The sequence below is a fragment of the Nyctibius grandis genome, chromosome 6, assembly GCF_013368605.1.
Source record: "Nyctibius grandis isolate bNycGra1 chromosome 6, bNycGra1.pri, whole genome shotgun sequence".
Taxonomy (NCBI): domain Eukaryota; kingdom Metazoa; phylum Chordata; class Aves; order Nyctibiiformes; family Nyctibiidae; genus Nyctibius; species Nyctibius grandis.
In genome coordinates, this window is record NC_090663.1 from 31496134 (window position 1) to 31522395 (window position 26262).

A 26262-nucleotide genomic window follows, 5' to 3' on the forward strand; every position below is an offset into this window, starting at 1 on the left:
GCTGTATCTCAGAAATAGAAGAAAGGTGTGTAGGTTAGATTTTTGATGGAAACAGTTTATTTTTCAGTGGAGAAAAAACATTCTTTCCAACTAGCTCTAATTAGCAACGTATAAAAGTGCAGTTCCTGAAGGGAATTAGCATGCAGATGACTCTGGTATTGGTGTGGAAAGGGGCAGGGAGTGTAATGATTCAGTGTTGCAGTGAGTTAGGTTGACAGTGCTAAACTCAGGTTGGACCTTGTATAATTGTCAGGTAAGCGATATCCACTGGACTGTCAAAGCACGGACATAGCAAGCTGCCACTTCTGGTGCTACTGATGTGCCATTTTGTGCCTTGTTTTCTTGTTTAGAGCCTGTTCAGGTGTCTGTCAACACAAATCAGTGGCATTCACCTCACTCCTCCCCGTACACTAGGTCCACCTATTGCTTTGCCCTATTTGTACAGCACCTGCCAGAGTGCAAATAATAGTCTTAATGATGATTTTTTAAAAATAAGTTAAACAATAGGCAGGAGATATTAACCAGACCTTCTGGTCACTACTTACTAGGCTGGATTTGAGATAGTCTAAAGACAAACAGTTTCACTGACTGTTTCTGGTCTTCTCTTCTATCTCGATTTCAGTAAAGCGTTTGACACGGTCTCCCACAGCATCCTCGCAGCTAAACTGGGGAAGCGTGGTCTGGATGATCGGGTAGTGAGGTGGATTGTGAACTGGCTGAAGGAAAGAAGCCAGAGAGTGGTGGTCAATGGGACAGAGTCCACTTGGAGGTCTGTGTCTAGCGGAGTCCCGCAAGGGTCGGTTCTGGGACCAGTTCTATTCAATATATTCATTAATGACTTGGATGAGGGATTAGAGTGCACTGTCAGCAAGTTCGCTGATGACACAAAACTGGGAGGAGTGGCTGACGCACCGGAAGGCTGCGCAGCCATTCAGAGAGACCTGGACAGGCTGGAGAGTTGGGCGGGGAGAAATTTAATGAAATATAACAAGGACAAGTGTAGAGTCCTGCATCTGGGCAAGAACAACCCCATGTACCAGTACAAGTTGGGGGCAGACCTGTTGGAGAGCAGCGTAGGGGAAAGGGACCTGGGGGTCCTAGTGGACAGCAGGATGACCATGAGCCAGCAGTGTGCCCTTGTGACCAAGAAGGCCAATGGCATCCTGGGGTGTATTAGAAGGGGTGTGGTTAGCAGGTCGAGAGAGGTTCTCCTCCCCCTCTACTCTGCCCTGGTGAGGCCGCATCTGGAGTATTGTGTCCAGTTCTGGGCCCCTCAGTTCAAGAAGGACAGGGAACTGCTAGAGAGAGTCCAGCGCAGAGCCACGAAGATGATTAAGGGAGTGGAACATCTCCCTTATGAGGAGAGGCTGAGGGAGCTGGGTCTCTTTAGCTTGGAGAAGAGGAGACTGAGGGGTGACCTCATTAATGTTTCTAAATATGTAAAGGGCAAGTGTCAAGAGGATGGAGCCAGGCTCTTCTCGGTGACATCCCTTGACAGGACAAGGGGGAATGGGTGCAAGCTGGAGCACAGGAGGTTCCACTTAAATTTGAGGAAAAACTTCTTTACGGTGAGGGTAACCGAACACTGGAACAGGCTGCCCAGAGAGGTTGTGGAGTCTCCTTCTCTGGAGACATTCAAAACCCGCCTGGACGTGTTCCTGTGTGATATGGTCTAGGCAATCCTGCCCCGGCAGGGGGATTGGACTAGATGATCTTTCGAGGTCCCTTCCAATCCCTAACATTCTGTGATTCTGTGATTCTGTGATTCTTGTATCGAATCATTCCTTGAATGGTTTGGTATTCAGACATCACCCACAGAGATAAATACAAGTTGCCAAATATCCAATAAGAAGTACTAGTCAGGGACCTAGATGGGTCTTTGTGTTCTGAAAACCTCCCCCCCTGCAGATCTTTCTTAACAAGTCCTGTTCTCTTGGTATCACAGTTAAAATGGGCGTGATATGCAAAACAAACCTTCTGCTGACTGTCAGTGATACCGTTGGATGTTGCATGGAATCAGTTTTGTCCCTAGTCTGTTCAGTTTTCAGTTGGGTGAGGGGGAGCTCCATTAATTAAGCATCGTTATCATTTGCGTCTACTGCCTGTAAGACAGAAAACATGCCTAAACTACATGAGATGGATTGACATAGACTGGAGCACAAACTAGCAACCCAAATACAAATCCATCTGGAGCTCTATACCGATGTTAAAGACACATGCTGTTGTGGAAACCCCTTTCTACCTGCTACGTTTTTGCTGCTATTGTTATCTGTAATAGCAAGATAAAAGCTTGTTGAGATTTAACACGCTATTTTGTGTCCTTTATTTTGCTGTATAGACATTTCCAAAGGCATTAAAGCCTTTGAGACTATAGCAGCCTGTGAAAGAGAACCATTTTCTAAGCCTGCCTGTCTAATGCAGGTAATCTACTGCATTCCTTCAAAGCAGTAAAGAAAATAGCAACGGGACTGAAATTGCCTGTAATTTTCCTCCTAGCATTTTGTAACTGAAGTATTACTGTGTTATTTTACCTCTCTCTTTTATGTGGGGGCAGTTTCTGAGGCTTTGGGATCACATTTCTCTAAAAGGTCTTTCTTTATATGCTTTAAAACTTCAGTATTACATCAAAGTTGGTAGAGCAGCTACCAAACACTTTAATACTAAGTAAGTTACAAGTATTTCTTATCTTTACCAGTGTTTGTTCCTCTCCCCATCCCAACAAGCCAGTAGGGCAGTGGGACTGGGCAGTCTGACCTCATTCCCTATTGTTGCTGCTTGCTCATTTTAAAATCTGCTGTCAGTCAGGAATTTGTCTTACCAGTTCCCCCAGCTCCTAGTTCTCCCTTGCATTGGAGCTGTCTTGTAGTGATTAACCAACTTATAAACACAGTAGGAATTACTACCAATAATGGGCCTAACCTAAAAAGATGGTAATCTCAAAGGGTTTTGTGGCTACTTCATGCCCCACACATTCAACCTCAACAGCTTCCAGAGTTAACACATTAATTTCTGTAAGGTGGTTTTGAGACATTGTTGGGTTGTTGGGATTTTTAACCTGCTTTATTGCTTTTGATTAAGCAATAAGTTTATGAGGATATTTTCAAAATGTGCAACATCAGTCCAACTCAGCAACTACTAAGTGATAAAATTTTCATTGATTTTCACTACTCCATGCTTTTCTTTGCCTCTGTATTCCCGTGACACTAAACTGTAGATCTCAGAGGACAAAAGGTTAGTTCTAGAAGATCAGCTACCTTATTGTTGCCTGACATTACAGAATGTTTACTTTTAGTTTTACTGGAGTGTAATCTTCCTTTCCACTGAACACACCTTTTTAAAACATTTCTACTTCCGTTCAAGATCTGATATAAAACTCAATCTTTGTGCAGGGTTCTGATATGCTGAGTATGGACTAATATTAGGAAAGAAGTACAAATGCCTTTTATTCTGTATAACTTTTATCTTGTTTAACTGAATGATTTTTAAGATGGCATTTCTCAAGTTTCAGGTACAAGGCAGATGTTAGGGTACAAGTGTCATGGTTCCTATGGGGTTAATGTCAGTGACATCCCTGGGTACCCAGAAATGGTTTCAAGAGTCAAACCTGATGCTGTCCTTTTAATAAGAAATCTGATCATGAATAACAAAGCATCAGCCTACAAAAATGGGCTGGAACAGCTTTAAACATCTGTGGCAGACAGACCAGCATTAGCAGCAAGCCTGGGGTGCAGGACACACGCAGGCATGCTGCCCTGTCCCCATATCCTGGCTACTGGCTGCCTGCTTATCAATTAAGAGATAATTGAACTTGACCTTCACTCCGTCTCTGAGCATTTCAGAGGTCCGGATCATTGTCGGTCTCTGTCTCCTGCTGTTCTCAAAAGCAGAGCCTGAAGGAGGGAGAAAATGAATGCCACGAAATGCATGTGCCCATGACCTTGACAAATTCACCCACCCCATCCCAAGCTGGTTATTGTTGGGCTGCCCCACTGTTGAGTCAGCAAATGTTGAGCCTCAGAAGACTGCAGAGCTTATCTGGGACTGTAGTAGTCAGAGAACAGGAGTGGTCAGTGAAGCCGTCAGGTCTTTGAGTTGCCCCTTATTTCACTGAGCACAAGAGGGCTCCAGGGGAGGTCTGAACAGTTGCCGCAGTGCATATGGCTCATTGTAACAATAAAAGTTGACTAGTGCTTCCTTCCACTCTGCGCTCTAACGAGAGAGAGGAGGTTACATTCATCAACAGGATAACAGCCCCTACCTGTCCAGCTAGAAGTATTAATGAATCATTGGGTTGTCTCTGCTCAGCTGGGATACGGCATTCTAGCAACAGTCATTGGATCAGTCTACTTGAGAAACCTTTTATTTTTCAATAGGAGTCTGTTCATGTTAGTTATTCTCACAGCTGGGATGGAAGTATTCAGCACTTAAAATCCTCTTACAATTCAGAGTTAGCGAACGCCAATAGTTGTCAAGTAAATTTAGACTGAAGACGACTGTATGTCTTAAAATACAAGTACAGGGTTTTTTTTGTGTTTTTGGTTGGTTGGTTGGTTGGTTTTTTTTCCTGAATATTTAGTGCTGTAAAGGATTGGATAAAAAGATGTAAATTCTTCTGGAAGCAGACTGGAGACAAAGCCTCCTTCCTTCAGCTGAATGTCCACATTAGTGGATGACATAGAAAGGTGCTTTCTTGCTTGTTCTCTCTCTCTCTGGCCCTCTGAAGCTTGTTTCTTTTCTGTTCTATCACTCTGCTTTGAGAGAAGAGGCAGGGAATGTATGCAGTCCAGTGGCTGGAGGAGACTCCTGGAAGGGGAAAGATATGTCTTTGAATCATCTTAGGCTGAGGAGAGCACTGAATGTAGGTCTCCTGCTTTCTAGATGAGCACTTCAACCCCTAGGCGGTCATGGGCAGTCATAGGCAGTCTCCATCACTCTGCCTTCTGAAGAGAAAAAAATAAGCTGAACATCTGCACCCAAAGAATCTACCTGTGTCTCTGAGCATCACTATCCCTAAGTGTGTTAGTAAAGCTGGGTCTAAGAAACTTCACAGTATCAGTGTTCATGCAACCAAAAGATCATCATGCAACTCTACATCTTTTGGACATGACAAATGTACTGGTTGGGTATAAAAGCATCATCCTTCCTACTGGCTGATAGCACAGTCCTTGTGAAGCTCTGTGGGCCACAGGCAGTCCTATGGAGGTCCTCCTGAAGCTGCTTTGGCCATCCCCGGAAGAGGAGCATCACTGACACAATCCGGGGCGCAGAGCCTCCAGGCTTTTTACCTTATTCTCAGTTCAGCAGTTGATGGGTGGCTCTGCCATCTTGCCAAGTTGATAGAAGTTAATCCCTGCTAGGGATCATGGGACTTCACTCCCAGGAAGCTCCACCAACTTTCATCCTTTGCCAGCACAACCTGGCCTCACTTGCATACCGAAAGCACCTGAATAGTTTCTTGCAAGCCACCATTTTACTAACAATGCATCACACCTTGATACTGCTCTTCATCCACCCACCTTAGAGCACTTGATGGTGATGGGAAACATTATTGCCCTATTCCAGAGATCAGCAAAACGAGGAACCATGCAATTCAGCTTGCTTTAGATATAATTCAGAACTGGAAGGAACACAGCATTACAGCAAACGGCTAGGTGAATATGTCAATGTTTATGGTCCATTGGAGAGGGCTAACTGTGTTTTATAGCTAGGTGAACAGCAGAGCATGTTTTAGAAATGCACACTCTGAGGCCACAATTTATACACCCCAAAATATGTATTAGCAGATTTGGAGGATGGGAAGGGAGAAGAGAGGGGAATGAAAACAGGAAAGAAGCTTCTCGAACTGTGCATAAAGTGTTTCTTGAGTTTCCTGCAATTAGAAAATCAGCTACGTGTACCATTTTTTCCCCTAATAATATTTTTGTGTACAGCATGTTTTCTCTTGGTAAAACTGACTGAATACTGGAGACTCCAAGAAGTAAATACGTGGAAAGACATTAGGAGGAGGCTGAAGAAACCTCCCAGAGCAATGCGGCTGATCCAAGAGATCATATGGTTCTTGTATCAGTGGTCTTGTTTGGGGTTTCTTGCAGAGTCCTGCTAATCTTACTCTGGCTCTCTCAAAAAAAAAGTATGTATCACAAAACATAGCCTGTTAGTACTTGATATAGCACATATTGCTTCCATGTGTCTCCTTGAAAGATATTGTGTATCTTTACCTGCAGTTTGTCTTCTCCATGGGCTGAAATATGTCTGAGCTCAGAGGAGCTTGCCTGAGTTGTGACTACAGCGTATGCCAGTTGGGTCTGCTCGCTCTTCCCAAAGGGCTGCAAGGCAGGACAAGTCAGCTGAACTTGGCAGGTGAACAAAAGCCGTTCAGCGACTGTAAGAAAAACAACTGCTCCATGGTTTGGAAGCTGTTGCTGGATCACACGGTGAATCAGAGCGTGTCCCTTACTGCTTCACAGCAGCTCTGCTCCTGAGAGCACAGCCTTGCAGAGAGGCCAAAAACAAGCCTTGTAGCATATGGATTTTCATCTTGTAATAACAGCTTCATTTTCTAGACGTGAAGTATATGTCCTCCAGTAACATGCGATGAAATGTAAATTGTACGTGTTCTGTATCCAGTTTCGTCGCCTGCGCTGGCAGTCTCCCCCTGGGAGCCTCCACAGCCCCGCACACCCGCGATGCTTATGTTTTCTCATACATCCCCCAACAAAGCCATGCTTGAAGCCACAAGTTTCACCTACAAGCAATCAGCAGTTTCTTGCATGATGACAGACCTTTATGGCAATTAGCCAGGGAAAAATATGTGACAAGATACTGAGGGATAAAAAAAACAAAACAGAAAGAACCCTTGTGAGAGTGAACAGCCTAACTTGTCCTGAGAGCCAGGGCTTCCTGACCCCAGACCCAGACCACTTCATCTCTTGCCCAGCATCACCACCGCATGCCAGTGCCCACACCACCAGTGAGACCGTGAGCCAGTGCACACCCAAACCTGGAGCTGGCTCTGCTCTTCCCTCAGCACCTCTGGGACAGCAGCCAGCAGCTGTCTCAGGTGTCCCGGCAGCACTGTTGGGGGACTGAGGAGGCTCTGGCTTCTTGCCCTGCAAGCCCTCAAATGCGAGGATGGCCTGGCATGGAAGCCTGCAGGAGTGTCGCCAACGTGGGAGCCGTGCTTTTGTCTCGGGCTGCCAAAAGACAGCTTGAGGCATGGGGCGGGCAGACATGTGCAAGGGCTGGGCTTGGCGTATGAGTTTGTATGGGACAGAAAAGTGGCAGTGAGGGAAGGCACGGAGTCTGGTTGGACTTGGCTTGGTGTCAGGGTGGGTGGCACAAGGATGGAGCAAGGAGATCGGGACATGCTTTGTCCTGACGTGTGACCAGAGGCAGGCCCATGATCACTGCTGTTTGAGATGTCCGCTGTCTCTTTACATCTTGGTACCTACACCTGTCAGTGGTGGCACTCAAACAAGTTGGGTTTGGGCACCTCGGATCTAGGGAGGCACTCACCTCCTGGAGGCCCTGAGCCAAGGCCACCAGGCTCCAGAAACCCCAGTGATGTCAGTAAGCTTCAGATCTGGCTGTGCACTGCGACTGTGCTGAACTGAGGAAAGAGAAAGGCTCCTTACCTCTTTGATCTCCTCATTCCACCTCTGGCTGCCCATACAACTCTCTGGTCAGGGCATCAGCTCATCTGTTTTCTGAGGCAGATGAATTCTGGGTTTCCTTTTGCTGCTTGGACTGCAGGAGTCAATAGTCGCTGTCAGAGCCGGGAGGTGCGGCTGGCAGCAGGGCTCATCTCTCAGTGCGTGAACATTGCTGCATATCATTGCTGTAGCTCTTGTGACTGACAAAACTCTGAGGATGTAAAAATTGAAGCAGCTACCTGCAGAACACAGCAGTGTGGCACCATTAAAGAAACCTACGCACTATGGACTGCAAAATACGATAGGGTTAATGCATTCTTCCCAGACCCCTCACTTTCCAGAGTACTACCACAGGCTCAGGATCCAGCCTGCCCACAGTGTCTGTCTTTCCCCCCATCCCAAGTGCAGGCTGCACTTTCGCTTCTTTTGCAGAATTTGTTTTCCGTTCTCTACTTGTTGCATGCTGCTTTTCTCATATTTGAAGAGCTTTTCCTTGAAAATATGTTGGGCACTTTTTCAAGTTCAAGTGGAACTACAAGCCTGAAACACAAACCGAGAGTCACATAATTTGCCTTTGTATTGTATTTAAAACAATAAGACATGATAAATAAAATACCCTTGCTTAGTACTGCTTTGCCAGTTAAAGGACAATCTGTCCTAGTGTTAGGAGAAATTGTAAGCTAAATTGGCCTAGGTGAGCTGCTGTACAGCTTCCAGAGAGTCTTGAAAAAAATGTTTCTTTCTGTAAATGCAATCTTTTGTTGTAACTCTGAACAAAGGTTTCTACTTCTGCAAATGATTTGCTAGTCAGAGAAAGTGGGACATTCATTAATAAATGTAAATGTTGGTTTAGAAAATACTGTATGAGTAGAGTTAGAGAAAATTATGTTCTGCTGTAGTCTCAGCCAGTTGTTCTTTTTTTCCTCAGAATATTTTTACTGAGCACTGACTTTTTTTCAGGAATTTTTATCTCAGAGTTAATTATAACACTACAATCAGTACCAAATCAGTAATAACGTAGTTGTACTGCTTGCTGAGCGGACAGGAGAATGAATTGCAATTTCAGTTCTTTCATAGCTGATTCATACACCAGAAGAGAATGAATCTTTTATGTACAACTGCCTTCTGGTATTTTGAAAGAATACATATTTTGAAACAGCTGAGATTGCAGTTACTGCTTAGATACAAGCGAAAAACATTCGAGTTACTGTTAATGTTTTATTCACAACTGCATGTAATATTAATGCAAAATACTTCTACTTCTCAGTTAGAAATCCTGTTATCAGTTTGTGATGCTTCAGCTATTTCAGATGCCAAGACGTGAGAGAATGTGTGATTCTAAGCAGTGAGTCAGCTGCTGTCTACTTCTACAGCTACGTAGTATGGCTGGAATAACACCTCATTTGACTGGTTCTCCTAATTATTTTTGTGCAAAACCTATTCCCTTTCATGCCCATGGGAATTCAGGAGAGATGCTGATAATAACTACCGGGGAGAATTACTATTGTTTGTAGTTAGAGCTGCAGATACAGTGATCCTTTGTCTAGAATGCAGTAAAAACTCAATACATATTAAATTTCAACATTGTCTAATTTTTGAGTGGTTGATTGTAGTTGGAATTGCTCCTAAGCCTGACTTATTACAGAAATTTTTCTATATGTTGTTAGCAAGCATATAGCTTGCTTTATAGCTAGCTTAATGCTGATTCTTAATATTCATTTCAGCAATTTGAAATCATATCTTGAGTTACAAGTCAGTCTTGGTCAGAATTCTTTTTCAAATTAAAAGAAAAAATCTGATTTACAAATGCAGCTGTGAAAAAGCATAAATTTACCCAGACTTTCTAGATACTGGTTTTTTTTTTCCCAAATTCAGACTATAGGAATGCATTCTGTAGTGAATAATTCTTTTGAAAATTAATGTAAACTTCGTTACTGATATCAACAGAGGTGGAACCAAACCTGTAGCAAAATACATACTGCATCAGTAGTACAGTAGCATATAATGCAGCATTTTCTTACATACTTTAATGAATAAAGGTTGTACTTTGCATTTAAATGCCCTTTAATCTTAAAGTGCAGTGTATTTCAAGTTGACATTTAACGGAGACTGTAGCTCTGGTCCTCCCTTTGCCAGTTAATGTAAGAAGGTAGAGAAGTCCTAGGGTCAGAAGGAGCCCACTGGTAGTTAAGTCTCAGTGAAGCATGCCATTGCTCTGAGAGCTGCTCCAAGCACAAGGAAAAAGCGCAGAGACTTGTCATTACATCTAAGCAGGAGCAACACTGGGATGAGGATGAGCCATTGGCTGTCTTGGTTGCTTGTGTTATATTGCAGAGGTTTTTATGTTTTGTAACAGCAAAACCAAACCCACTCCTACTTCCTGAATGGTGGCTTGTCCACTGATGAGAGCCTTGGAAGAGCCCAGTCACCTGCTGGTATGTGTAAGGCTGCCTCCAGTCCAAGCCATCCATCCCATCTGGACAGGGGACAATTGCTGTCCTGTATTTGCATCCCTTCTGCAGCCGTTGTGTAACAGTGCGACTCTGTGGACATCAGGAATGAAGGAAACTCCATGTTAAACCTACTAGTAACAAAGCCAGACAGGACATCCCTCTGCCCGTAGCCAGCTGGCTTGCTCCCTGGTCCTCACACTCGTTCCCCCTGGGCAAACCTGCCACCCCAGCGCGCACCCAGGAGAGGGACCTTTCTCAGTGGAAGCAGTTCAAGCACAGGTTTTCTTTCACGTCTTCACCTGTGTCTGACAAGCATTAGTAGTGATGGGCTTTATTTTCGAAAGGGTGAACAGAAACTTCCTCTCAGGATGTAGTTTCAACCCAGCTTGAATTACAAATGACTTCTAGGCAGCTGGATAAAACTCACCCCAATTTATGGTGCATCAGTGCACCGGGCACGCAGGCACAGCGTGCACCCCTACAACTTCCAGCCAGAAGCTAGAACATAAGTTGTTCTCTGTTAGTATTTTCCTTTCTCATTTGGAGGAGATTTCTGTAACTCATTGTGTAGAAAAACATGACTAATGGATTCCTAAACTGAGACTTTTGTTTGTTTGTTTTTGAGAATTCAGTGAGACTGTGTTAAAGGTAAACTGTAGTTCAGCTACAGGAACCCATCTTCAGGATATTTCAGGCAAATAAGAGTATTTGTTTGCAAAGTTCCTGAATATTTTAGGGAGAAGGGAAAAGTGCTCTGGAGTAGCATAAGAATCGAGTGGAAATGCTTTCCTTCTCTCTGGAATTGATGCTTTCCTTTTCTCCCTACTAATAAGATGGCATTAAACCTCAAAATGTGCAATTGAATACACTGCAGCGGCAGCGTCCCCTTTGACTGCATGTCGCAGTGCAGTTACCCCAAAGGCTGCTGGCGGGGGAGGCTCTGCCAGGGGTGAACGGAGGAGGAAAGCTGGCGGCTGGTGGCAGGACCACGGCCCCATTTCCTTCCTCGCCTGGGACCCATTCCAGCCATACCACACCACAGCACTGCAGGTAGAACAGGGCAAATAACTCTGGGCTCTGAGCAAGACAGCAAATATAAAAATGACCATGAAAATTGCCCAACTGGTTAAAACTGGTTCCAGCCAGGAACTGAAGTCCTACCTTGAAATACTTAAATCCCATTTGGACGGCACAGATTTACATTCCAGATGAAGAATTAATGGCTTTCATGCAATATCCTCAGCAGAGATGCCCCAGCATACCACCCTCTGTGTTTTTGGTAGATGGAATTTGTAATTCCTCCAGGAGCTGCATTCTTCTAAGTGTTACTTCTATTTTTGGACTGACTACTGGCTTTATTTAGAAAAAAAAAACCTGTGCTCTTGTCAAACCGTAGAGACTATATGAGTCATCTATACAATAACACTAAACTATCCTTCTCTGTTATGGCGCAGTTCATCATCATCACAAAGGGATTTATAGAAAACAACCATAGCTGATGGAGTCTGCTCTTAAGCTTCCTGTGTTTAATCCTTGTGCATGTTTAGCCAGCTGAACAGTGTATTGTTGAAAAATGGGTTGTTATTCAAATGTTGGGTGTTGTAGTAGGTCCAGAGTCTCATTTTTTGCTAATAACAATGAATGCCATTCCTCTGACAATTTTCAGCTGCCTATGTATAGTCATCTGCATGCATAATAATTGTGTGAATGCTAATGACTATCCAGAAACTTTGATGAATAAAATTTTTTTAAGGCTGTTAAGGCTGCCTCGTAGGCAGCAGTGCTTGCTCATTTAAATACCTTCAGCACATCCTTCACAAAGCACCACCAATAGACTCTAGCCTCAGACAAAACAGAATATAGAAATTTATCATATAGAAACACAGTGAAGCAAAATGTACCCAGCTTCTTGTACCCTGCATATCTATGTGGCTTACTAGTAGTGTTTCCCAAGTGAGAATCATTTACTTCCCAACCTGCCCCATTACCTTTTTCTTTGTTTATCTAGTTTGGATTATCAATAAAATGTTTTTGATCACCTAGATTCTTATGGAAATCTCTATAGTTGCAGGCTTTTTTTTAAACTGTTACAAATTGTTAACAATAACTGCATTTTTAAAATGGTATGTGGATCCCGTTTGTACCAAAAGGCAGTAGGAGTGGAGTACCTAATTCCTTTAGGCATTTAAGGTCTGCAAAACCCCTCATAAGGCAAACCCTCTGATGAGATGCTCCTTGCTCTAAGGAGCTCTCCTGTCCTCTGTGATCACTATTGTATGAGCTGGAAGCACGTAATTACCATCTCCCCTCACAGGCACCATTTGCCAGGCTAAGCAAGTCTGTCTTTCCTCTCCTCTTCTTGTAAAATACGCATTTCTTCCCCGGATTGCCCTCACAGTCCCTCACCGCACCAGTTGCATCTGGAGCATGTTTGGGAAGACCTGTGCCTGGTATTCCCAGGGAGCTCTTACCCACCCCACCACCCTTCCCTGCCAGGTACCTGGCCTAACACACTCTACCTTCACTCTTGCTTCCCATATAGTCAGGTTGCCTCTTTTCTCCCCAGTTTCAAGGAAGCCCTTGGCCCCAGGTCTGCGACATTTACCAAAGCAAGCTCAGACACCTGGTCTAGCCTATAGCCTGAGATGTAGTGCTCTCAGTCTTCCTGTCAAAGTTGTTCCACTGCCCTGAGGGATGTGGTGTTCATTCAGGTAAAGAGAGAGAAGGACTAAAGAGTCCTGGTGGTTCAACTGCTCATCTCAGAAACTTCAGGGCTACAGTCCCTGCTTCAATGCAGTGTGTCTATAGGACTTTGCTACAGCATATTTGGGGGTATAAAACATTGAGGTCTTTCAAGATGACGTAGCAACTGAAAGGGGTTTAAGTGGCGCGTACATACCAGACTTAAGCAGCACAGTTTGAGCTTTTCTCATGTTTCTTTGCTGTACACGATGACAAGCCTATGAAGGAGTCAGTAATTCCTGTACTAAGGGAACACTTCCTGTGTTGCACCATGGGCTGGTTCATTGAGGATTTAAAAGAAATGCTGAATAACATCCAGATCTTCAAGTATATTTAGGTGCTCTGCTCCCATGGGCAAATAGAAGACAGACTGCCAGTATGACAGGAGACAGTGTAATGGTGTGACATTATGCAATTAAGGCTGTAACAAAATGCATATGCATGTGGGAGGATGAGTTAAGGTTGCCCAGGCAATCTTATTTCTGGCATTTCCTATATTTTCTGCATTTGACTTTGCAACCTGCGCGTTCACTCATCATAACTTTCTGCTGTAGTATGTAGTCATGACTTGAATTTACATCCTTCTTGCTAAAGAAGTTGTATTAGAAATGTAAAGCTTTTCGGTATCTTTCCACCTCAGAACAAGGTCAGCTCAAGCCATGTCCAGTGAGAGCTTGTGCCATCCTGGCTGACCCAGCTGAGCAGGGCAGGACACCTGCACACCCAGGGCCTCCCACCAGCAGAGCTGTGGGGCCAGCCGCTGCCTGCCCAGAGGTGACAGCTGAAACCTGGAGAGGTGGTAACAGAAACGCTGCCTTCCCTCTCTGTACTTTCAGGGTGTGACTTCTGCGCAATGACTCCAGCTAAAGCACCTGCAGAGCTTAGACCTGCAGATGCAGAGAGCTCTTCATTTGCTTAGCAACTGAGAGAAGCTGTACCAGCCCCAGCACTCCTCTGCCGCTGTAAGCATTGCCCTACGGTTTGCCTGGCACAGCAGGACTTGCCAGTGACCTTTCCTGACGTAACCCAGGTGTTAGCCCCTTGATGAACTGACTCTGTTGTAACACAAGATGAGATTTAGAGAGGCCAGCAATGGCACTTTAATGCCATAGTTTTTAGAGGGCTTAATATAGATCCTGAGGCATTCCTAAAATGGAAAACAAAAATTCTGCTAACCTCTCTCATATACATTTTGAATGAAGCATTAGAGCTTGTATTAATTCAAGATATTCCATCTTCGGGGCTCTTTCCCCCCGCCTTTTCAGATCAAACCAGCATTCTGTGTGCAGAACAACTCCTTGTACTGTGGGGGCACAAACCAGCACAAAAAAATGCTGGCAGCAGATGGGCAGCCCTGAATGGAAAAGAAAACCCTGAGCTTTTAACTTCTTGGATGAGAGATTGGGAGCGTTACATGAGGAGGAAGTGGGAAAAAAAAATGCAAGCTTAAGACAAGATAAAATCTGATTAAAATGCAGACTAATATAATTGCAGAACATTACTCAGGCTTTCGTGTGGAGAGAGAAAAATGTCTGCTATTGTGCTGCTATAGAAACCACGTAGAGTGTGTGGGTAGGTGAGGGTGCATGGAGCATGTCCCTCCCTCCCTCCCTCTCTGTCTCCCTCCCCCCTTTCTCTGCCCTGGAATGAAGATCCTATCTTGCTCAGTAAGCTTGGCCTTTGCTGGCCAGGTCTCTCCCAGTACAGAGAGAAGTTGTTTTCCTGTTTATGTAGTTTCTTTTAATATCTCTGTTCTCTCCCTCTTTTGTCTTGCTCTTGGAAGGTGGTGCAGGGCTGTGCCAGGCGAGGGGGTAAATGCTCCCTTAGGGCTTTTCACTGGGGTTGGTGGATTTGGCTCTGTATGTTGGGAGCACGGGACATACGTACCGTGCCATGAACAGAGAGCTTTCTTGTATTTACTCCTATAAAGCCAAAGAGAGAATTTGCGGGAACAAGCAGACGTTGGTGGTGTTTCTAAACACCACTTGTTTCTCCGAAGACATGCATTAGAAGTTAATTAGCAAAGCACTGGATAACCAGGTAAGGTTCATTCCCTGGCTGCCGATGGAAGTGTCTTTATGGAAGGTGTAAGCTGCATGCAAGCTTACCCTCTGAACAGTGGCACAAAACAAACTACAGAAATGTGTCCCTGAATTGTGGAAGTGTGTATTCACACCGCCTCTGACCCATGACCACCTTATCTCTGGCAGCTGTCACTTCTGCATGACTGAGAGGAAGGCATAAAAAATTTTGTATTAAAAAGACTAATGGATGAAAAAGCCTGTCCACACTGTGTTAGAGCTCTTTCTGGTCCATAATACTTAAGAGACTGGTTGAAAATTTTGAGTTTGTTCCACTTTGATTTACTCTTGACTGCCTGACAGAATCACACATCGTACTGCAGATCTTTTCTGAAATTACTTATCTGACATAACTGGGTTTATGTTTCCCTTTTTACATAGCTCCTACTCATCTTGTGATTAACTAGTCTTTCTTTTCCAAGTTCTGATCTCATAGTCAATGGAAGAAATTTTTGTCATTAACCTCTGCATGTCATTAGTATTATCAAATTTAATTATATTTTTTTTTAATCCAGTTCTAAGAGGCATGCATTTTCCCCAACATACTATTCCCACCCTTGCTTGAACTGGTGATTTCTCCCAGCTCTGCCAACAGCAGATTTCATTAGCATCCTCATGTTCTCAGTGATACCACTATAATGAAAACATGAAGGATGACAGGAGCCTTGATGAATCCCACAGAGCCGCTTTCTTTCAGCCTGACACTTCCCATATAAAACACCCCTCTGCCATTGCCTCCTGATCCCCACATTCTTCTGCTTAAATAGCCGTTTCCTGTCTGGACAGTATCAGGTATTATTGACCCCAAACAGATGACATCTACCACATTTCTTTTCTTTAAGGAAAAAGGAAACAAAGTTGTATCAGGGAAAGATACCATGCTGAAGCAACATTTCATATAACCGCATACTTCATTTTATCCCATTTATTCCCATATCTTTAATTATTCTTTTCTTCAACATTTGTCCAAATTATTGTAAATTATTTCCCTCCCTTTCTTTAATGCAAGTGTTGCAGAATGATTTGAGTGCTACAGTAAAACTTGCTCTTCTCACCCTCATCTTCACATACTTGGCCTGTCTGCACTCTGGACGAGATCATTTGTTTTTCCGCATTGCAGTAATTACCCATGATTTTCTTCCCGTTACTCATCCTCCTTCTGCTTCTATCCTTCACATAATCATCTTTATTAAAAAGGGAGTCAAAATGCTTGTTGGTTTTGGAACTATTGCCAGATTTCCTTCAATCTGTATGCCCTTCTCACAGCACGACAGCCTTGTTTCTTTTACCCTGGCTGAAGTAACTGCTTCTAGCTGCCATTATTTATCTTCTGTACATCCTATTCTTGAAGACAAAACTACCTTAGGAGAGTGATCCTCCTCACTGGTTTTCTGTTTCCAGTGACCTTAGTCACCAAGCTGCCAGGAGATCTTCTGTGAAACCCTTCCCCTTCGCTTAAGATACAATGTCCAGATCATTTCTGCTGCTCTGGCCTAGAATCCAGTCTTTCCTTCGTATTCAAGTCCCCGAGTCCTTCAGCCCTGTTGATTTTTTCCTAATTAGGTCTCCTACTCTTTCCCCTTCTGACTTAGAATGCCTTTTTATAAACCTATGTTTATTTTAAACTGTGTCTATCAAACGATTATTTTTCCCCTGCGACCTTAGTAACCTTACAATATACTCACTACTTACAAAGCTAAACTGCCATCACCTCTTGTTGGTCTGGTGGCTGGCAAAGAGAGCTGTTCCTCTATGGTACCCAGCCCTGCTCAGCCCCAGGAACCATTCATAGTGTCTGCTCTCACCTTCGTATCTGGGAACGCAGCAGCTACTGCGGGAGCAGCAATTGGTTTCATTACATTCCAGATAACTTTTTTCATATGCAAACGTAGCTTTGCAGCTTACAGAAAGCTCTGCACAAGCACGTGCTTGCTGCGATGGTGACCATCTTTGGCCAATGTCACCATCAGGCTCCCAGTTCTGCCGCTGACTCTCTTTTAACACTTTCCCTGCTGTGGTTTTGAGCCAAACACTTTGGGTCTATTCCTTCTTTTTTTTTTTTTTTTTTTTTTTGCTTAATTAGCATTCAGGGTTACACAGTGGCTTTTACTGTGAGGTCTGTCTTTCCTGGATACAGGAGAGTGATTTTATCCTGTGCTGTTACCTCTCTCCTAGCAAGCTTGCTTTGACGTGTGGGCAGGTTTTATCCCCCCAATTCGCTGCTCAGGCTCCTTGCTCATGCCGGCAAATGTTTCAAGTGCTTCACATTGACCACCCCCTGCTCCCAGGCCGGCGCGGTCCTGTTTCCCACCCACGCTCAGTTATATTTCTTCTCCCTTGCCAGCGCCTTCTGTTGCTTCTTCAACCATTGTCATATCCACATTTTACTCGATTTTTTTCCTATTTCTGCGTATTACAACCGAGCCGAGAGAGCACAGACCTCTCCCAGACTCATCCTTCCGTTTCAATTCTTTGCTCCGCAGTTGCCGCAGGTCTGGTTTCAGCCTGGTTTTCCCAAGCGCTTGCCCCGGGCAGGGCCGGGAGGGCCGGGCAGGCTTCCCGGCGGCGGGGGGCTGCGGCGGGCACAGACCGGCCCCCGCCCCTGCGCCGCGGCAGGGCTGAGGCACCCCCGGCAGGGTGACAGCCGGACAGGTGACCGAGCCTTTGGGCCGTGCTGGATACGTTTGAGTCTGCCTGAGCGGGACTTTGAGGCGGAACCCCGGCGCTGAGATCTGCGGGAACGCGCGGTCTGTTGCCGTGAGGTGCGGGAGGTGCTGGGCACCGGGGGAGCGCGGAGGTCACACAGGCGCACACACACGTCCAGGCTCCTCATCATGCCCAGCAACGCCTCGCTGCTGACAGCCCCCACCCCCCTGCCCGCGGCTCCGTCCCGACCGGGGCCCGGGGCGCTCCCCACCGCCCCCGCCAGCCTCCCGCGCCCGGCTCTGCGCGGCGGGGCGGGACTCGCAGCGGGGCGGGGCGAGGCGGCGACCGGGCGCGCTGAGTGGCCGCCGGTGGGCGGGGGCGGGGCTTGGGGCGGGGGCGGGGGCGAGAAAAGCGGCGGGGAGCGGCAGCGGTGGCGGCAGGCGGCGCGCGGGGTGGTGGAGCGGCCATGCGCCTGACGCGGAGCATGTGCACCATCGCCGAGTGCGCGCCCGGCAGCGACGGCTGCCCCGCCACCGCCCGGCCCCGCCTCGTCAAGATCGCGGTGGTGGGGGGCAGCGGCGTGGGCAAGACAGGTGAGGGGGGCGGTGGGACGGGACGGCGCGGGGCGGCGGCGCGGGGCGGAGGAGCGCGGCTAACGGTTGCCTGTCTGTGCCTGCCCGCAGCGCTGGTGGTGCGGTTCCTCACCCGGCGGTTCATCGGCGACTACGAGCGGAACGCAGGTAGGCGAGCGGTGGCGCGGCTTTGTTCCCGCCGGGCTTGGGGATCGGGCCCTCGGCGGCCGGGCGGGGCGCGGCGGGGGCGGGGGGGCGTTATCGTGAGGTGAGAGCGGGACCCCGGCCCCTGCTCCGCCGGCGGATTTGTCCCCTGGTGCTGCCCGAGGGGATGCCCGGGCTGGAGAGCGGGGCGTGCGGGTGCTGGGAGTAGGCGTGCGAAAGCCAGCACTGAGCCAGGTCCCATGTATCAAAGAACGCGCTGAAAAACGGGGCTATGGGTATCTCTGGCAGGTGTGTGGGCACCGGCCCGACCCGCCGCGGTGGGCAGGGCGAGTCTGGCAGCCCGCTGCCCGCGCAGCCCCGGCAGCCCGCAGCCCGCTGCGTGCCAGTCCCAGCGAGCCCGCAGCTCACGATCGCAGCTTCACTAGCGCTGTGTTTTGCTGCGTCCCCGTTCTCTGACAGAATTTACTTCACATGCTGAAAATGTCCATCTTTGAAGAAGTCTTTAAGCTAAAACAAGAAAACGTTCTGTAAACCTGATATTATCCTTTGCAAACTGTATGATGCCAGCAGCTAAGTCATGTAGACAGTGCCAGCTTAATGGGGAAAGTGAAGAGGTGATGTTATGTACTTGCTCGAGTGTAGTACAGTGGAAAGTCTAAACTAATGTGAATGTAAAATATACAGCATTCCACTAACAAAATAACTTGAAAAAGCCAAACAATGAAAAAAACAACAAATAGGTCAGCCAGCAGAGAGCTTTTTAGAAAAATTGCTTGCTAAAGTGCAGAAATACCAAATGTCAAGCAAGCTGCCTTTCTATAATAGCTGGTTATTTTGCACACTTACTTTATCATCTAAGTTAAGACAGGTTTTAAGACGTGATCAAGTTCTAAGCTGCACAATATTAAATGCCAAGCTTCAAAACAAGTCAGCGCAAGATTAAATCCCAGGCTTCTAGTAAAGGAATACATTTATGGGTTGTTACACGCAAAAAACCCTTGTAACACTGGTCCCTCACTTCATAAACAGTGATACAACTTTTCTTGCGCAACTAATGGGCAGCAGAAGCAACATTTGTCTGTGTGTAAGAGTGGTGGCTGTCCTTGTGAACCTGTTGCTGTTCTCGTCAGGTAATCTCTACAGCAGACACATCCAGATAGATGGAGAGATGCTGGCTATTCAAGTGCAAGATACTCCAGGAGTTCAGGTGAGCTAGATGCAGCCATGCAGTTCACCAAAGCAGCTCAAAAATTTTGTGTGTGTGTGTCCCTCTGTGTGTAGCATCTTGTTATGATCCATTTCAGAGTGTGGTGTTCTGTGTGGGAGAGGTGGTAACTTTGCTATAACCAGTGAAGCCAGATGTGTTGCGTTCCTGTAGTATGCTGGTAGTACAACAACTCAGTGTTTTGGTGAATTGTCCATAAACTGGAGGCCCATTAAATTTTGATTGGCTGAATTACTTAAGTGTCTTGTTCCTGTATGTTGGGAACATCAGACACAAAACCAGAAACAATTCTGTGCAAATAAGGTACATGTGGAAAAAAATGTCATAAGCACTGCCCAACAAGCTTTGTAAATGTGTGTGATAGAAAGCGAAGTCTGCTGTATTGTGGCTGTGCTCATTAGTGTGTCACAAGTTAAAGTTTTGAATGTATAGACCTGAGTAATGCTGGATTGTTGCCTTTTTGAACTGGGCAATGCTCCAGGTCTAAATGCTTCCAGCTCATATCTTTGCTTCCCCAGACTTACTGTCTAGCCAGTTAATTTCCCATTCTGTGGAACTACAAAGTCTTTCTCTGCATGCAGAACTACTCAGGTCAATTTTCCATTTGAGTATAGAAAACTCCAGTGTTAAATTCCAGCTTTTTGCAGCTGAATCAACATATGCATTTATTCGCCATGCTGAGATTAAGTTTGTACTTAACAATGTGAAATGCAAATATATATGTCTGAAGCTGTAAAATGCTATTAGGCTTTACAGACTCTTAATGACAGGTTCCTTTAATCTTTTACGACTTCAGCTATCTGATTTGAGACCATTCATTTTTTAGATCCATGAGCACAGTCTGGATTGTAATGAGCAGCTGAACAGATGCATTCGCTGGGCAGATGCCCTGGTGATTGTCTTCTCCATCACAGACTATAAGAGTTATGAACTCCTCAGTCACCTTTACCATCACGTTCGACAGCTGCATCCAGGAAACGCAGTCCCCGTTGTCATCGTTGCAAACAAAGCTGATCTCTTGCATATTAAAGAGGTGGAGCCTCAGCATGGACTTCAGCTGGCCAACATGCTGGGCTGTACTTTCTATGAAGTATCTGTCAGTGAAAACTATAACGATGTCTTCAATGCCTTCCACCTCCTCTGTAAAGAAGTCAGTAAACAGCAAACAACCAGCACCCCTGAGAGGCGGAGAACCTCTCTCATTCCACGGCCAAAATCGCCCAACATGCAGGATCTGAAGAGAAGGTTTAAGCAAGCTTTGTCTGCCAAAGTGAGGACTGTCACTTCTGTTTGACAGCAGAGCTGTTGGTCTTCCCAGTGTTTAGGCTGAGATTGAAACCTGGGGTGTTTAACACTGGCACATCTAGAGTCTGAGGCATTGTGAAAGAAGGATGGTTCAGGTAGCCTTTCGCATGGCTGTAGAAACAAGCAGTTCCTTAAAAAAGGAACAGTGGCAGATTGGAAAAGGAAAAAACTCTCAAACTCTTGAAATGGTTCTAGGATGTGACTTGTAGAACAAGTATTTTCATCTGGAAAAGGAACTCTCCAGTAAATGAATTGAGCTTTCAGTTTGCCTTTTCTCCAGTCGGACAGATTTGGCTTTCATTTGTGCAGAAACAACCTTTTAGCTGTAACCGAACTTGTACTTGAGCAGGGCAACACCCCGAGCTGCAGTTCACTGTTCAGAAGTAACCACTTGAGTCTTGTTTTCACTTGGATGAAGGACAGCCTGATGTATCTGTTTAATTTTATTGCACAGTAGAACTGTTTATTTCCCACATATTTCAAAACAAATAAGCAAACAAGAAATTTTTCTGTAAAAATAAGTGTAAAATAAGTGGACAGGACTGGGTATCAAGACTGTAAACAATGGTCCTTTATTTTTTTACTAGCTATGCTATTGCTGAGAACTTGACCAGACTCTTTGTATGCAGAACTATTGCCTGCAGGGTGTAAACATATCTAATTACAAATAACTTGTGGGTTTTTTACTGTCTGAAAAAAAAAATACTGTCCAGACTAAATGATCCAACATGGAGCTTTTGAGGAATGAGTGCAGAGTTGGAGTGATAGTCCATTGTAGCTGCCCATCTAAGACACTTCTCTCCTCTGTGTGCAGTAGGCACAGGAGGAATGTGGCTGTGCTTCAGCTTGGTGTGAAGCACGGCTGGCTCCAGGCAATGAAGCTGGTGGCTTGTTCTGAGCAGAGCCAGTCTCTCTTCACACTTAAACATGTGGCAGATTTTTATATAGATAACTTTTTTTTTTTTTACATTGAGCCAATGGAGTTCACAGCCTAAGGGCCTTATACACATGCACTTTAAAAAGCCAGTTGTGCTTTTGTTTAAGCTGTAACTTATTTATTTTCTGTACAGTTACTCCCCCTCGGGAGGGGACTTTTCATTCTTACTGCCTGGTTCAACATAAAATTTTTGAATTGCACGTTTTCTTGTGTGTTCTTCATGGGTGAGAAACAATGGGCAATAAGCAGTGAAATGTTGAGACAAAGTAATAGTTCTCTCAAGGTAGTTAACATACATTGCAGAAACTGTCAGAAGGCCTTTCCTGCCTGTCCTGTTGCTTTATTAGCATAAACCACAGCAGGGGAGCTCTTGCAACTGCTTTACAACTTCCTTTTAAGAAATTCTTTTAGGAGAGGAACTGAGTAAGGCAGAGACCTTTCAAATTAAAATGGGATTCTTCATTTCCCCCTGTCAAAAAAACAACTCCATTGAGAAAGGAATAGTGTGAGGTAGGTCAAAATCTAGAACAACAAGTCTTTTAAGCACCTGCCACTTTCTTCAAAAAAAAAGAGAAGCTTTACATATTGAGCTATATCACAATGAAGAATTTAATCACCTTGCAAGCCTTCAACTATTTTATTCATGCTTAAAGTAGCTTTCCTGGGAGCCCTCCTGAGGAGGATGTTTGTGCTAGGACAGGGGTGGGTGCTGCACAGGCTCACCTGGTTAGCATGCACCTCTCACACCTGGTGTGGGGAAACCCTGACAAGGTCCTGCTGATGATAATCTTTCTGACCATGAGCTAGTACTAGCCAAGTGACTTAGGACTAGACTTGCAAACAAAACTGAGCCTGTCCTTCCAGTCTGAGCTTATTACCAAATACTACTTAGCTTATTAATAGAGTGGTAAACCCATTTGCTAAGGGTGGCTTTGTATTTTCTCCTCTTCCTACCTTTTGAGTATAGCTTAGTGTCACACGCAGAGGACTTAGACACTGCTTGCTGTGGTCCTGCACCTGCCCAAGCAAAGTCTCTTCTGTGCTGTTGCTACTCACATATGTGACTGGCAGGAGATCTCTCATCCCCCTGGCCTCTTCCCTAAGCACAGGCTATGTGTAGCTACTACAGCTATTATTTCCTACAAATAAGGAGCTAACTGTCACACTAGGGCCACTGCAAAGACTCCACTGCAGTCTTGGTCTAGAAGAGGAGCAGGTTTTTGGGACCATCTTCTTTCACCTCTTCAGCTACTTGAGTACGAGATGGTGGCTGAGTCCCAGCATCCATTGCCAAAGCTGTGGCCCCTCTGTCTGAAAAGATTCCTCCAAAGTGTGTGTCTGGGCCTGGAAAACTAGTCTCTGCCACAGTCAGAGGAGCTACGTGACCCATAGGAAGTGCAAGAGCACCAGTGTCTGCTTAAACTCACCACCCCTTCTCACTAGCCTATGCAGTATGTACTTAGATGGCCAAGTCAGAGACCTGAGAGCATCTGATGAAAGACAGGTGGGGGAGGAAGACCACAACTGCCAGCCTCCATCATCTCAGGAAAGCAGCAGCATCTCAGAGGTGTGAATATCTGAACTCACTAGTCAGCAATGGCCATTGGACGTAGGAGAGCCCTTCTGCTACCAGTAGGGTGTGGAAAACCTTCTAGGACATCTCCTAAGACAGAAGGGCTAGGTTTTTAGGGGCAATCAAATAATGCAAAAGAAAAAAGGGGTTGCAGGAATACGCAGTCCTGGCACATGTAGCCCTGCATACTAGGAGAGAAGGAGAAGATGGATGAGGTTTGGCGTTGTAAGAGCATTGCTTTATTGATTATAGAATTTACAAAACATCCATATTCTAAGATTAAACAGTACAGAAGAACAGAAAAGAAACCAAGAGAGTGCCTAGTTGCTTTCCAGTTGCTCTTTCGAACTATTTCTTGAGCTTTTAACATTGCAATCTCATAATATTTCTCATTTTTTTTATAGCACAAAGTTCCATTCTACAGTCATTCTTATAAATTTCTCTTCCATAGAGGCGACATTGTCCATGCTTTATAATCAGTCCATTGTTTCCATCCAGCCACTCAAAAGTGAATTTAAATCAAAATGCACCCTTTTCTGAAGACCATTATAAACATTTAAGAGAACTTACGCTAGCTAGTGAACAAAGGTTAAAAAGCTGCTTCCCATTTAATCTATTCCTTTGGCACAATAAAGAATGCTATGATACAGTGAATGTCACTTATAATTTCACATTCTCATCTCAGTGTAAGCTGTAGACTTAGCATCCCTTGGATGAAGCAAGAGGATGCAGCTTTAGAGCTCCACCATTTTATGTTGCAATTCGGAAGCCTTGGCGCTACACATAGTCGCAATCACACTCTCTATTGGCTGCTGCTTTTTTTATCCCAGACTGTAGCAAAGTTTTATAAAGAAAAATTACATAACTAAATCTGATAGCAGCTGTTCTCTAATCATGCTGTGCAGCAATCTAGCTCAAGGAAGACTGTCACTGCGGCCCCTTAAAAATGGGATTGTGCTTTTTTTTTTCCTCTTTTTCTTTTTTAAATGCATGTGAGGGGAGGATTCTTCCAGGGTTATCATCACACCATCACAGTCCATATGTGCTCCTGCGTAAACCTACGGAGAAGTGTGCCATCAGAAACAGCCTTTTCTCCCGGGATCGTGGGTGGAGAAACTAGAGCAGGAAATGGGAAGCTGAGAGAGAAGCAGCCACATAACCCAGCCCTTGAGTCTGGCTCTCCGCTTCTCTGACTCTACCAGTCCCGCCGGGAGACAGGAGAACATCACCGAACAGGAGCTGCTCTGCTGGCTAAATCAGGGCGGTGCTGCATGACCTCCCTGGGGTGAGGGATGAAGTAAGAGCAGAAGCTGTTAACTCTGTGTAAGGCACACACGTTTTGCAAGGTAGCAAGACAGAGAGGGTAGATTTTGCTAGCCCTTCACTCCCTCAGCAGCGTTTCCCACCAAAAGCAATCCCAGCGAAACCACCAGGAATACTCAGAGGAAAAAGTACTGCTTGGGGAGTTCGAATTCAGCATCACCTTGTCCTTAGCTGCTCCTTTTCTAGGGAATTATTACAAGCGATCATCCTCACCATGCCAAGCAGGGCTGGGGTGATTCAGCACTGGATGGTGTTACCGTTGAGGAGGAGGGAGTTGTTGCTGGACAACTGGACCATTTTGAAGAGCTGCCTGTGAGCTGCACATGTTCCCTTGCAGCCAGGCACCCAGCTGCTTCAGCTGGAGCCATAACTGCAGCAGGGGACATGCCATTTTTTGGAGGGCTATTGGGAAGAGTGACAGACCAGGGATTTGATGCTTCCAGCTGAGGCACTCACTCATCTTCTCCACAGATCCTCCCCCATCAGATATCGGTGTCAGGCTGGAGACGGTCTGTGGCAAACAACAACTCAATAGCCGTACGTGGTGTCAGGAGTGCAGAGGAGAGCACGATTACCTGAAAGGGGGAAAGAGAAGCGACAAGTGAAGGGGACCGAGACTGGTGGCAGTACTAATGAGCCGTGGGTATGAACTGTTTGCTTCACCCAGCACTACACAGGCTGTGTGTTTCTGGTGTTTACTGACAGGGCAATACAACTTGCCCAGTGAAACTGTCTGCTCACTAATAACTGTAGTTAAATCACTTTAAGGAGCATAATGACTGGTAGCATTGTACTGTTCATGAATGTGTGCTTTGGCTCACTTCTACCCACATCTTAACCAGTGACTTGTTGTGACTGCCATTGTGTCTACTGTGAGGCACCAGCTGATGAAGCAGGGGTTTCCTGCCCTATAGCACAGTTTTGAGTGATGGCTGTTTCCTCTCAGTTGAAGGTTAAGGTGAGCACCACAGAAATGCTGCCGGCCTGCTGTGGGGAGCCACAGTCCCTGTTCAGAAACATCTCTTCAGGGCAGGCCCAGGCAGGTCTGCACATCAGGACCAAGGCTTGAGCACTGTCAAGATGCTATCAATCACTTTTGTTTGTTCAAATTTTTAATCCAAGACTAGTCCGATGAATGGGCCCGTTGCTCACTACAGCCATGATACGCACCCTGCTAGATGCAGGTATCTGTTTTTCTTAAGTGAAAACCAGTATGTAGGTGCCTAGCACGAAGGCTTCTCTGCAGGGCAAAGCTATCAGCAAGGAGCAAGCTCATATGCTCTTGCTGCGTGGAGCTAACTCAGGGTCAAAGTTGTAGGACACTGCTCTTACAAAGTCCCCAGTTCAGTTGTGTTTGTAGGGTCAGGACTGCAGGCAGGGACGTGGGGGCAGATTTATTTTACTAGTCCACTTCAACATGACTTTGCTTCTTCAGTGCAAATCTGAGGAGAAGCAGCACAAGCATCAACAACGGAGCATATCTGTGTGTCCATTTCCTGCAGTCTCCTTTCCTATCAAACCGCTTGTGCTCTTCATCGCATGGCTTAAACGTGCGGTAGTGCCGCATTTCAACTTTTTTTGTTGTTCC

The 26262-nt window shown here is 45.6% G+C and overlaps 2 protein-coding genes across 3 annotated transcripts in view; one reads left to right on the forward strand and one right to left on the reverse strand.

The window, feature by feature from the left end:
* The first annotated feature begins 18040 nt into the window (after nucleotides 1–18040).
* Nucleotides 18041–20830, forward strand: RASL11B (RAS like family 11 member B). Its single transcript, XM_068403973.1, has 4 exons — nucleotides 18041–18167; nucleotides 18258–18314; nucleotides 19442–19518; nucleotides 20363–20830. Exons 1-4 carry the CDS (start codon nucleotides 18041–18043, stop codon nucleotides 20828–20830), a joined length of 729 nt encoding a protein of 242 aa, XP_068260074.1.
* A 2737-nt stretch (nucleotides 20831–23567) lies between these two features.
* Nucleotides 23568–26262, reverse strand: part of SCFD2 (sec1 family domain containing 2) — a 215067-nt gene continuing 212372 nt past the window's right edge. The window contains exons 9-10 of one of the 2 annotated variants that reach the window (XM_068403521.1): nucleotides 25131–25249; nucleotides 23568–24409 (exon numbers count right to left, since the gene is read on the reverse strand). In XM_068403521.1, coding sequence (XP_068259622.1) covers nucleotides 25157–25249 — 93 coding nt within the window. In that variant the 3' untranslated portion in view covers nucleotides 23568–24409; nucleotides 25131–25156. Of the gene's footprint in view, nucleotides 25250–26262 lie in introns of both variants that reach the window. The other variant, XM_068403520.1, reaches the window with a different exon arrangement.